Here is a 13157-nt window from a genome sequence, read left to right on the forward strand (position 1 = left end):
TATTATTTAGTTATTTATTTTTATTTTTTTGTTTTTATCATTGTTTTGTTCGGATTTATTTTTTTTTATTTTTTATTTTTTTTTGGCTGGTGCAGCATAAGCCATAGGCTTTCTTGCACCATGCGGCCGTTACTAATACTAAAAAAAAAAAAATACTACTAATACATTTTTAATTTTTGCTTTGAACACCACAGGATTTTACAGTTGTCACATGTTACAGGATGTTACAAAAGGTGTTCAAAATGCTTCCCTTACATATGTACACAGTTTTGTAGTCTTCTCTGCATTGAGTTGCGAATCCTCTTAGGCATTGCTAGGTCATTTCTGATTTGTTGAAAGGCTCCATCAACCCGACGCTGCAATTCCTCTACTGTGTTAATGTCAGAAGTGTACATCAAGCATTTTACATGACCCCAGATACAAAAATCCATAGGATTTAAGTCTGGTGATCTGGGAGGCCAGATTAGAGGCCCACCTCTACCTGTCCACCGTTGACCATACCTTCTAGTTAGATATCGACTCACAACTCGAGCAAAATGTGACGGTGCACCATCACGCATAAACCACATGTTCTGGCGTTGCTGAAGTGGAACATTATCGAGGGGGTCTGGAGAACATTCTGCAGGAACTGAAGGTACAGCTCTCCTGTTAGCCTGTTTGGCAGAAAGTGTGGTTCGATTAGACGGTCTCTTAGCAGTCCTGCCCAGACGTTCAACGAGAAACGTTGCTGATGTCGTGACTCGTAAATTGCATTAGGATTTTTGTCGGACCAAACGTGACAGTTAGGAAAATTAAAAATACCATCATGAGTAAACCCAGCTTAGTCAGTGAACAAAATATTATTTAAAAATTGGGGGTTCAGGATACACTATTGTTGCATCCACTAACAGAAGTTCACTCTTTGAGGGTGTATTGCTGAGATATAGCCTGTATTGCTGAGACTTTGTACACGCTGAGTATGGTAGGGGTACGGTTCAGTAATTGGCGATGTAAAATTCTCTACATACACTGCTATGACTCAGTAACGCTCTTGCAGAGCAACCCTCCTTGTCGAAATTCCTGGATTTTGTTCTATTCTTTCTAACACCCTTTCTTCAACATCAGGTGTTATGCTTCTAGGCCTATCTGCTCGTACTCCATGTGCGAAGCGCCCATGTTCTCTAAGGTGTTGATGTACCCTGATGAATGTGAGCCTCTTGGGCTGCCTTCGGCAGAGAAATGCTTCTTGGTACAAGCGTGCAGCCTTGAGTGCACTGCCGTTGGCTTTACCATACATGCAGTGCATGTCCGCATACTTTTCGTTGCTGTAACCTATTTCCATGTTGACTATCCTTTGACAAGTATGCCTGCTACGTCTCAGAGCATTAGAGAGGGGGAAAGGGAGAGAATAAACATAACTTAATCTAAACAAACAAGTCAGTGGTAGATCCCACCTCTGTATAGTTCACCTTGTCAGTGGTGGATCCCAACTAGAAATGTGTAATATCTCGAAAACGATTCACTTAAGGACCCATGTTTCCTAGGCTTTTTTGGCATATTGTAGTCTGTACAGTTCACCTTTAAATTATTGACCATCACTTTTGAAACACTCTGTATGGAGGGGTACTTGACATGAGTGTCCTGATTTAATTCAGTGAAGGGTAGTAGTAGTAGTAGTAGTCGCATGTGATGCAAGAAAGCATATGTATGAGCTTATGCAGCATCAGCCAAAAAAAAAAAAAAAATCACACCATTCCCTCCAAATGCCTGTCCAGTTCCTCCTTAAATTTATTCAACTTATCAACTTCCACAACGACAGATGGAAGTTTGTTCCAGCAATTAACCACCCGCTGGCTAAAGGCAAATTCCGCACATCTATTTTACACCTGTCCTTTCTTAATTTGAATTTATGCCCCCTTAGGTTCGTAATCTGAACAAGTGGAAGGATCTCATCAGAATTCAGCGTGCTCAACCCATTCAAGGCCTTATACACCTCGATCATATCACCGCGCAGGTGCCTAGTCTCCAGACACTGCAATTTGCAGAACTTAAGCCCCTCTTGATAAGAGGATCCCTTCATTCCCCTCACCTATCTTGTTGCCCTTCTCTGTACACGCTCAAGTAAATCTACATCCTTACTAAAATGAGGCCTCTAGACCTCTATGTGGTACTCAAGGCGGGGCCTGACCATTGCCTTATACAGAGGGATAATCACCTCCTTTTCCCTGCTAGCAAAATTCCTATATATCATTGACAAAACCCCATGACCTGCCCTGGTAGCCTGTCTGCATTGCTCAGAAAACTTCATATCTGCTTGCACAATTACTTCCAGGTCTTTTTCATTTTCTACCACCTTAAGTGTAGTACCACACAGTTGGTACGTTTCTCTGGGGTTACTTCTACCCATATGCAGTACTTTGCATTTGTCAAGGTTAAACTTCAATTGGCACTTCTTAGGCCATCTCCCCAAATTATCTAGATCCTGTTGCAGTAGCACACTGCCATTACTATCATTAACAACCCTGCCAACCTTTGTATCATCTGCAAACTTCGACACTAAGCCTGATATACCTTCATCAATATCATTGATAAATAAACAAAACAACAGTGGCCCCAAACCAAAACCCTGTGGGACTCCACTAATAACATTAGTCCACGAAGAGCAGCACCCATTAATTACCACCCTCTGTCTTCGCCCACTCAACCATCCTTTTATCCATTGTAGCAACTTACCCTTAATACCATTCTGCTCCAATTTGTACAATAGTCTTCCATGCGCAACAGTGTCAAAATCTTTCCTGAAATCCAAATATATAATATCAAAATTATTTTCTGCATCCAGTTCCTTTGTAACCACATCATAATATCCTATCAAATTTGTCAGACAAGACTTTCCCTTAACAAACCCATGCTGTGTCTGAATTATTGCTGCAGTCTTGTCTAGATGATCCTGCAATGCATCTTTAACCAGCGACTCCATTATTTTACCCGGAACAGAAGTTAAACTAACTGCTCTGTAATTACCCGTGTCACCCTTCGCTCCCCGTTTGTGAATTGGGGATACATTTGCACATCTCCAATCCGTGGAAACCTCCCCTGAGTCCAAGGATGCTCTCATAATTATGGCTAAGGGCTTGCTTAGTTGCTTTGCCGCCTCCTTTAATATAACTGGATAGATCCCATCCACCTCAGGTGCTTTTCTTACGTTTATATTCAACAGTTTCTCTTACACTTTGCTCTCAGTTATTACAAAATCATTAAGTATCCTGCTACAATTTGATAACCTTCTGCCATTTTGAAACCTTAATAATTTCTCACGTGTGAATGTAGATGCAAAATACTCATTCAGTTTGTTTGCTATCTGAGCAGGATCATCAACAGTCGAACCATCGATGTCAAGTGGACCAATCAGATCCATCCCCTTCCTTTTAGAGTTTATATAAGTAAAGAAATGCTTGCTGTTTCCCTTAGCATCTTTTGCCAAGGATTTCTCCTAATCTGCCTTCGCCTGCCGAACCTCCTTTGTGACCTGATTACAGATTAACTTATATCTGCCATAGGCTTCTGATCGCTTGATTATTTATATGCAACCCATTCATTTTTTTTCTCTGTTACGAGTCTCATTAGTTCATTTGACAACCATTTAGGCCTAAACTTTGAACAATATTTCTTAATAGGTATGAAACTTTTAGTAGCTTCCACGATTAATTCCTTGAATGCTTCCCACTTAGAATTTACTGTTGGTAACGTCGTCAGTTGATCCCACTGTACTTAATTTAAAAACTGTCGGAGACCACTGTACTCGCCTTTACGGAAGTAAAAACCCTTTCCTTTACCCCTGATGGTAATTAAATCTTTAAGTAAATCCCACGTCAGTAAACTGTGAGCACTGCCATCTAGTGGTTCTTTTATCTGCAAATTCCTAATACATGAATGATCACTGCTGATAACCAGATCAAGAGTATTACTTTCTCTGGTTGCCTCCCAAACATGCTGCTGCAGAAAACAATCATCAAAAAATCCACAAAAGTCTGACTAGTGTGTGAGTGCCCAACCACAAGTTCCAGTCAATATCTGGGAAGTTAAAATCCCCCATTATAAGACATTCCGATTTACTAGCCCACTCTATTTCTCTGTACAATTGTTCATTGTACTCATTCAAGTCATTAGGCCTATAACACACTCCTACTCTTATTTTTGCTTTCGCAGTGCTTATGTCACACCAAACTGACTCAACAGAGCACTGTTCATCTATATCAACTGGATGCACTTCTTTTGATTTTATGTTTTTCTTTATTAACAGCATAACACCTCCTCCCTTCCTATCCTGTCTATCCTTTCTGTACACATTGTACTCCCCAAATTCCAGTTCGGCATTCCTTATATCTGTGTGACACCACGTCTCTGATATCCCAACAATATCCGCCTTTGATGTCTTGACCAACACTTCAAATTCATCAAATTTATTTACTATACTTCTAGCATTGGTATACATGCAAGTATGCATGCACCTACTGTTATTCTTAGTTACTCTAACACATCCCATAATCCCACCTGTTTCACGATGACTGCCATCCGTCCCTGAAACCCCCAACACCCCTCGTTCCAGGTTGCTACTTATTCTAATAGAAGTTGTGCAAGAATCACCTTCACCGCTGTCTACGGCTACTGTTAAACTATTAGTCCTTGTATCCCCCAAGCTATCAGTTTTCCGACCCACCCAACACTGCCTCGATAGCATCAGCAAATATTCTTGCACCCTTTCTATTTAAGTGTATCCCATCCCTGTAGAAGCAATCTCTCCTGTTAACAAGTACAGTCCAGGCTGAAAAAAATTCTACCCCTTGAGCCTTGCACAATCTTTCCAGGGTCAAATTGATCGACAAGGCTCTCATCATATACTCCCTTCTATCGTGTCTGGACAGAATTGCAGACACTTTCAAATTCAACCCTACTTCACGGCTTTTTTCATCAGTGACCTGTACTTGTTGAGTAATTCGCCCGGTCTCCTACTCTTAATATCATTAGTGCCAACGTGTACAACTATATCACCTTTTGTGCCCTTGAAAGATGATATCCGCTCTACAACGTCATCAACCTTTGCCCCTGGCAGACATACCCTGGTCCTGTTCCACCTATCCTTTTTACAAAGGATGTTCCCCGTTTCCCTGACAATAGAGTCACCAACAACTACTAGTTCCTGTGGGACCAGCGCAATCTGCCTTGGACGTTGCCGCTGTGTTGCGTGATGACCAAGTGCAAGCTCTGGCGTTGATGTGGGCAGCTGAGAGCCTGATGGGCCCTGAATTTAGATCTTTCGAGGGCATCCACCCTGTCCTTCAAACTCTCATATAGGCCCATAACAACGCTGAGTTGTCGCCTGATTTCCTTACGCTCCTTACATCGCGCACACACAAAGACATCCCCCATGGCAATATCATGTTCCGTTCCAGATAGTTCGGCAAACATTTCACAAGTTGCACATTTTTTTAGGCTGTGATGCGTTGGAGAATCGCTCTCCTCAGTTCTCTTCCGAGTCACAGCACTCCTGCCACTTTGTGCCCGTTGCTTTGCTGCTCTAGTTTGGTGCATGATATTTTAAATCAATAAGATCAATAAATTAAATTAATTAAATGTCAATGCTACGCTATCTAATAGAAACAGTGAAGCGTATTACTGTTTCTATAATTATACGTTAGAGCTACCTAGCTACCTCAATTAAAAATTTGAATTCCCTATTACTCTATACAAAAACAATGCCTGCAAAATTCGAACGAAATAACGGTTTTACGTATATAAAGTATTACGTATATCTACAAAAACTGTTTATATAAATTAAAATAAAAAATAACCAGCATAATTATAACTATAAGACTACGAATTAAGTACAATATAAAATTACAATTATGTAAATAAAAAGCAAACACATCGTTTTTTTCGTAGCCTGTAACTCGCAGCTGTATTTTCTCTGATAAAGGGTAAAGACTTTTATCTTCAAGCACTTTACTTCTTTCAAGAAAACGCTAAATTTCTGTTTAATATCCTTCCTCTCTCTCTCTCTCTCTCTCTCTCTCTCTCTCTCTCTCTCTCTCTCTCTCTCTCTCTCTCTCTCTCTCTCTCTCTCTCTCTCTCTCTCTCTCTCCACCGAGCATACACAAAAACATCCCTTGTCTAGCTACAGTAAGGTCTGCATACATATCACACATACTGAAGTAATCGCCTTCGGACGAATATTGAATGTTTCCCAAAAGGGTGGTTTTTTATCCAGACACAGAGGCAAACTTTTTTTTTCTGTATAATATAAGTAAGTTAACACCGTCCTCCTATTAGCCTTGGTTTCTTTAGCACAAGAACAATGGACAACATTATATATCATCGTAATTAAGTATATCATAAATGTGTGATGCCCTTCAGATTTATCCTGATAAGCCAGCACAAAAAAAAGATGTAAACAGTATGAGGAAAGTGTTTTTCTCTCCTTCTTTCTTTCCATCCCACTCTGCAGAAAAACATGGGACTGGTGGGAAAGCCTTTGAAATTTTGCTAAAGAAAATTCGTTCTTCGTTTTTTTTAATTCTTTTTTTTATTTTGTAGCTCATTTTGTGCCGCAAAATCAAATATAGAATTTATAATTATTTATTTTTTTGTTTTTCGCCTTCTCTCATTACCAGTTTGAACAGTCCCTTAAGCTGGTTGTAGCACTGTCTCATGGCTTAAGCCACAATATATTGTTATCCTCCTCAAATTCTTGTGCAGAAATTACACATTAGTATTCTAAAGAAGTGCCGTCCTAAAGGAAGCATTTCCAAATTTGCTCGGGTAACTTGTCTTTATAAAGAAGTATTTATTTCATTTATGGTTTATTAATTATTTTTTAATATTTGTTTTTGAACTTCTTATCTTGTGCGATGTCGCTGCTGTCGGACAATCAGGCCTTACAACTGCGCTAATAGACGGTGGTGTGGGTTGTCATTTGTGAATTGTTATACATGTGATTTGGCTTTTGTTGAAAGGTTGTTTATTGAAAAGTTTAATTTTAAATTACAGAAATGTCTAACGATTGGGGACTTTCAGCTGATGAACAAGAAAAATCTCTTGCAGGTGAGATAGGAAACTTAAAATTAGAGAGCATTAAAAATGCAACAATTGTGCCTGATAATGTTTCTGGTGATGCTTTATCTCCTTCGGGAGAACAAGAAGAAAGAGAACCAGATGTTAACCCAGCTGAAATATCCTTAATGAGAAAAATTTTGCGATCAAATCTTGTTCATACGAATCATTCGGTGGAGGTACAAAGAAAAGATCCGAATTCACCCTTGTATTCAGTAAAAACGTTTGAAGAACTTAATTTGCCTCCAGAATTATTAAAAGGTCTTTATGCCATGGGGTTTAACTCACCATCAAAAATTCAGGAAACCGTTCTACCATCATTACTTGCTGATCCGCCCACTAACGTTATTGCCCAATCCCAGAGTGGAACAGGGAAGACAGCGGCCTTTCTTTTGGGTGGACTCAGCAGAGTTGATACCTCCCAGAAATTTCCACAAGTATTGATATTATCTCCCACTTTCGAATTGGCTCAACAGACGGGAACCGTGGCAAAATTTATGGCTCAGTTCAATCCTCAAATTGGTTTTAAGTTTGCAGTTAGAGGAGAAGAAATTCCCAGAGGCGAGCGAATTCACGAACAAGTGATAATTGGTACTCCAGGAAAAGTGTTTGATTGGGCCGTACGCTTTCGTTTTTTCGATGTGAAAAAAATTCGGGTGTTTGTTTTAGATGAAGCAGATGTGATGATTGCAACTCAGGGCCATCGAGATCAGTCTATCCGTATACACAAACAGCTGTCAAAAAGCTGTACCGTGCTGTTATTTTCAGCTACTTATACCACTGAAGTGATGGAATTTGCAGAAGCAATTGTCCCAAATCCAGTCATTTTTAGACTGAAAAGAGAAGAAGAAAGTTTGGATAATATCAAACAGTATTATGTTATTTGCCGAAATGTCGATGAAAAATTCAGTGCATTGTGCAATATATATGGTGTGATATCTATAGGACAGGCAATAATCTTTTGTCATACACGTAAAACAGCATCTTGGCTGTCAGATAAAATGACAAAGGAGGGTCATGCTGTAGCAATGTTGTCAGGAGAATTAACTGTAGAGCAACGAATTTGTGTTTTAAATCGATTTAGAGATGGAAAAGAAAAAGTCCTCATCACCACTAATGTTTTATCTAGAGGTATTGATGTCGAACAAGTAACACTTGTGATTAATTTTGACCTTCCAGTTGACTTAAATGGACGAGCAGATTGTGAAACTTATTTGCACCGAATTGGCCGTACTGGTCGTTTTGGAAAATGTGGCATAGCTATTAATATGGTTGAAAACAGAAGCTATGGCATTCTGAAGGAAATTGAAGACCACTTTGGAAGAAAAATTCATAGACTGGATGCAGAAGATGTTGATGAAATAGAAAAGATAAATCAAGAATAATATATTTTTTACTGTAAAGTTAAATAAAATTGGCTCCTTTTTGTTAAATGTAAATATATGTACATTTGAGTTTTCTATTGCAGTAATGTGATATGAGAAATCACATATTGTTGCTTTCCAGGGTACTTTCCAATTTTTTATATATATATATATATATATATACTTTTTTTTTTTTCATTGATTCTGTCATTGAATGCATTGAGATAACCTGTATTTTGGTTCCACACACAGATTTTAGCATCATCTATTTCAGAAGTGATTAAGGAAGATACTTATTTTTTTTTTTATAAATATTCATTTGAAATCTGGATTTTTTTTAATTGTTAATAAATATAATGTAACTTATTCAAGACTTTATTATAAGCAAATTGGATTGTTATATTAAAAACTGTTATATAACCCAGTTCCATACACATTGTTGTTTTCTTTTGTTTTATGTTATAATAAATTAGAAAAATACATCGAATGGCAATATCAGCCATTGAATGATTAAGGATATGTAATTTCAGTAAAAAAGATCTTGTTTAATTCATATATTAGTTCAGATTTTTGTCAGTTCAATTTTAAATGTTTAAGGAATCTTAAATTGTGCATTCATGTTTTTATATCATCCTTGTTTAGTATTATATAAGGCTGAACAAATGCACTTGTCCGTGATGAGTGTCAAATTGAATCTGTTAAGTATAAAATATGAAAGTGTTATGTCGTGTATATATATATATATACAAATGTATGATAAGTGGTATTTATGTTTGATTGGATCAACATTTGTCATACCCTGTATATGTGTGGGTATATTTTAAATTTGCTTTTTTAGTAAACAGAAGTACTCTGAAAATATTTGTCTGGGGATAAAATTTGCAAATACATTTCTTTCCTTGTTTTTTTATGTGTGAAAACCAAGACCAGACAAATAATTTCAACACTTACACATTGATAAAGGAAATGCTTGTGCTATGAAAAATTGCTTTAGATTTGAAGAAATTGAGATATCACTGATGTGCCCTCCAAAGATTTCAAGCAAAAAGAAATTGCATCTTTATTGTTCATTGACCAGTAAATGAAGTTTCTTGCAAATTGGGGGAATTTTTATTTTCTCTATGTGCAAAGTACTGGATTTTAGTTTACAAACTAAAATCCAGTACTTTCAAAAAAATTGAAGATTTCATTCAGAAATTTCTGTTTCTGAATGAAAAATGAAATTTTACATGTATAACCTTAAAATATCACTATAGTAGCATATCAGTTACCCAGAATGTTGCTAAGGACTGGTAGATAGTACCACATGCATTGTTCATAAATATTGGGTCATCAAAATTAAACTAATTGGAAGGTCCTTTTTTTTTTTTATTATTTTTATTATTTTTTTATAGTAATATCATGGGGGAAAAACCCGTTTACCACTGTTATAGTATATGGCAAAGGTTTTTGATGTTTGGAATTCTGTATGCAACTTTTGCTCAGGATGAGAAGGCTTGTTATTGTGGGAATCGGATATACAGTAACGTGTTTAATCATCATGAACAAATATAGCTATATTTATATTTCAGTTATTTAATGTAGTGAAAGTTATTTGGCTTACAAGTTAGCAAAGTACATGAGGACAAGATAGTCCTTAGTTTTATTAATGTGTTTATATTCTTATTTGATTATTTTTAAAGTCGTTAAAAATATATTTTAAGTGAAACCTTTTTGCATAATAATCCACTATTTATATTTTTTCTGGAAAGTTCAATGTAACATTTTGGTGGCATGCTACATTGATTGATGTTTCAAAAATGTTTATGGAAGATGATTATAGTGTTGTCTGTTGATGACGAACTTAATATCATTGAAAAATTAAAAAAAGATGTTCACAGTAGCTGTTTTCATAACCAGTAGGAAACAATTTCAAACATTAAAGGATAGGGACAATTTTAAAATTTTCTTTCAGACGGATTGATTATCTGAACTGATCAGTTTCTATATGGCTTAGAATCATTCCAAAAGGAAATTGGTGGTTTAGTTATGTTAAAATTTTGTCAGTCTTCTGATTACTTGTTGATCAAATAATTGCTTTTTTATAATACTTTTTTTTTTTTTTTTTTTTTTGCAGTTGGTTATCACTCTTATTTTAATGTCAGCATGGTAAAATACTGTTTTTTTTCTCTGACTTTGAACAGGTGTTTTTAACTTGTGGCATTAATTTTGTTGTTTTAGACACCAAATAATTGATGTCACTTTGTTTCTTACATAATTGAATGGTAGGTGCTACTTTTGGTATATGATGGCCCATCTGTAGAATATGGCTCAGTAAATTTTTGACTTGATGAGATGAAGTCCAAAAGTGTGAGATTCACTGAGGGCCACATTATAACAAAACTTGTACAATTGTAATAATTTTTAACTATCAGTGAGTATTATTCTATTCCTTCCCTCTCCCCCCCACACACACACAGCAAGAGGTAAGAGAACTACTACAGCAATCTAGAAGCACCTAACACAAAAAACAGTCTCTTTATTCAGAGCAAGTACAACCACTTTTACAATGGGACCGTTGAACATATAAAAGCAAAAAATATATCTTATGCATCTACTTTTAAATTCACATTTCAGAGACAGGATTTTTTTAACTTTTTTTTTTTTCTTTTACCATGGCAATGTTTTTTTACACTATTTAACTTTCTCACTTGTTTGAGTCCTGCACATCAATTCATTTAACCAGCCAGAAATATATTTCCTATGTAATGTTTTTGAATTCATCACAGTTAAGTATTTGGATATTGTAATAACACTGCAAAATCCTCATCTGTTTAAAAATTCGTGAATGTCATATACAGGGTGTCTGAAAAATATTGGTACAAACGTTTAGGGGAGGTAGGTAACATCTAAAGGAATGTGAATCGCATAGGAACCCATAACCGGAAACGTCACGGGAAAGTAGTAGCAGAGGCACAAGAAGCAGAAATGACTTAAGACAGTAATTAGTGGCAAACATTTATTTGACATAATATTAACAATGGAGTACGAGATGGATGCATTTCATGATGTTACAACAGATGCTCGAAGGTTCCAGCATGAGATGCGATGCATGCGTGACACCGACGCAGCATGGATTGGCGGACATGGTCGAACACACCTGGAGTTTCTTTGACAGTAGCAGCAGCGCAGACGAGTCTCGCCACAATATCCATTTCCGTCTCCACGTGCGATTCATACCCGATAGATTTGAGGGTCCCCACAGAAAGAAATCAAGGCTCGATAAATCAGGTGAGTGTGGGGGCCTGGCAACGGGTCCACCACGGCCAATCTATCGACGCCCAAAACGCCTGTTCAAATGGTCACGAACACACCTTCCATAATGGGCAGGCACCCCGTCATGCTGAAACCAAATGTTGCGTCTCACATTTGCTGGAACATTGTCAAGTAACCCTGGTAGAACTTGTTCAAGAAAGATCCGATATTTAGCGGAGTTCATGCGGGATAGTAACAGGTATGGGCCAACTAAGCAGTCACCGACCATACCTGCCCACACATTTATTGCGAAGTGATGTTGTGCTGCATGGGGGCATGCACCGTGTGGGCCCTCTGCTAATCCATACACTAGGTGCATGTCTGCCAGCTCACAGTTCGTATATCGATGCATGCTCTTCGTGCGGTGACTACTGCTTGAAAGAGTAAACCAGAAATTTTCCCTCTCGCAAACTGATGAACAGCACCGTGTACCGACTTACGGTGACGTTTCCGGTTATGGGTTCCTATGCGATTCACATTCCTTTAGATGTTACTTACCTCCCATAAACGTTTGTACCAATATTTTTGAGACACCCTGTATATGAGAAATAATACAAAAACAATTATCAGTATTGCTTCTTCGTGTGGATTAATGAATAATTTTTAGATGAACTAGAGACTTGACTCTTATGGTTAACAAAGATACTGTATTGACGGTTATTTTTTTTTATTATTATTATAATTTTTAAAAAAAAATTCTCTTTATTTTCTGGGCAACCAACCCAATAAGAACAGTTTTTTTACTGCTTTCTTGTTATCGTAATAGAACAGCAGTCGGTAAATGTTGGGCCATGCATTTTTTGTAGTGGCATATGGATTCAAACATGCATGACTGTGACCATGTATGTTATCCCAGAACAACAGCCACCTTTTAAATTCCACATTTGTGACAGAGAATGCATTGCTGACTTCAGTTTCATTTCTGTGATTGTTAATCCCTAAAGGTGAAGTTAATCTTCACCTCTAGGGGATTAATAATTACAAAATTTAATATTCAGGATTATAAATTAAACATTATAGTCTTAATTTTTTAAAAAGACCTATATTTCCCTCCTTTCTTCTGGCACTTTTGCATTTTGAAATAGTCCTTGGGTAGGTGCGTAGTCACAAACTGTTGACATTGACTCCAGTTGCTTCTAAAGCTGACAGTGCTTTCCAAATAAAGTTCTTTAAGTCAGTGTTGAGGTACAGTTAAAATAAAAAAAAATGGATGTTTAAAATTTATAGATGGCATTTATAATTGTTATGATATCATCAGTGTGAATTAACTTGGGTTTCATAGTGTGTAGTGAATATCAAATTTAAAAGAACCATCAAGCCAATGTCTGAGCTGTTTGTATTTCAAACACAAATTTCACAGGATACTGATGTTAGGAAGAATTATTTTATATGTCATTATGTAAAGGTGTG

The 13157-nt window shown here is 37.1% G+C and overlaps 1 protein-coding gene across 1 annotated transcript; it reads left to right on the forward strand.

Moving 5' to 3' along the window:
* Window positions 1–6929: 6929 nt before the first annotated feature.
* Dbp80 (putative ATP-dependent RNA helicase Dbp80) lies at window positions 6930–8502 on the forward strand. Its single transcript, XM_090368901.1, has one exon. The coding sequence runs from the start codon at window positions 7029–7031 to the stop codon at window positions 8472–8474; it is 1446 nt and encodes a 481-aa protein (XP_090225027.1). The 5' UTR covers window positions 6930–7028; the 3' UTR covers window positions 8475–8502.
* The last annotated feature ends 4655 nt before the right edge of the window (window positions 8503–13157 follow it).

This window comes from Mastigoproctus giganteus, chromosome 2, assembly GCF_048544385.1.
Source record: "Mastigoproctus giganteus isolate SK-2022 chromosome 2, ASM4854438v1, whole genome shotgun sequence".
In the NCBI taxonomy this organism is placed as follows: domain Eukaryota; kingdom Metazoa; phylum Arthropoda; class Arachnida; order Uropygi; family Thelyphonidae; genus Mastigoproctus; species Mastigoproctus giganteus.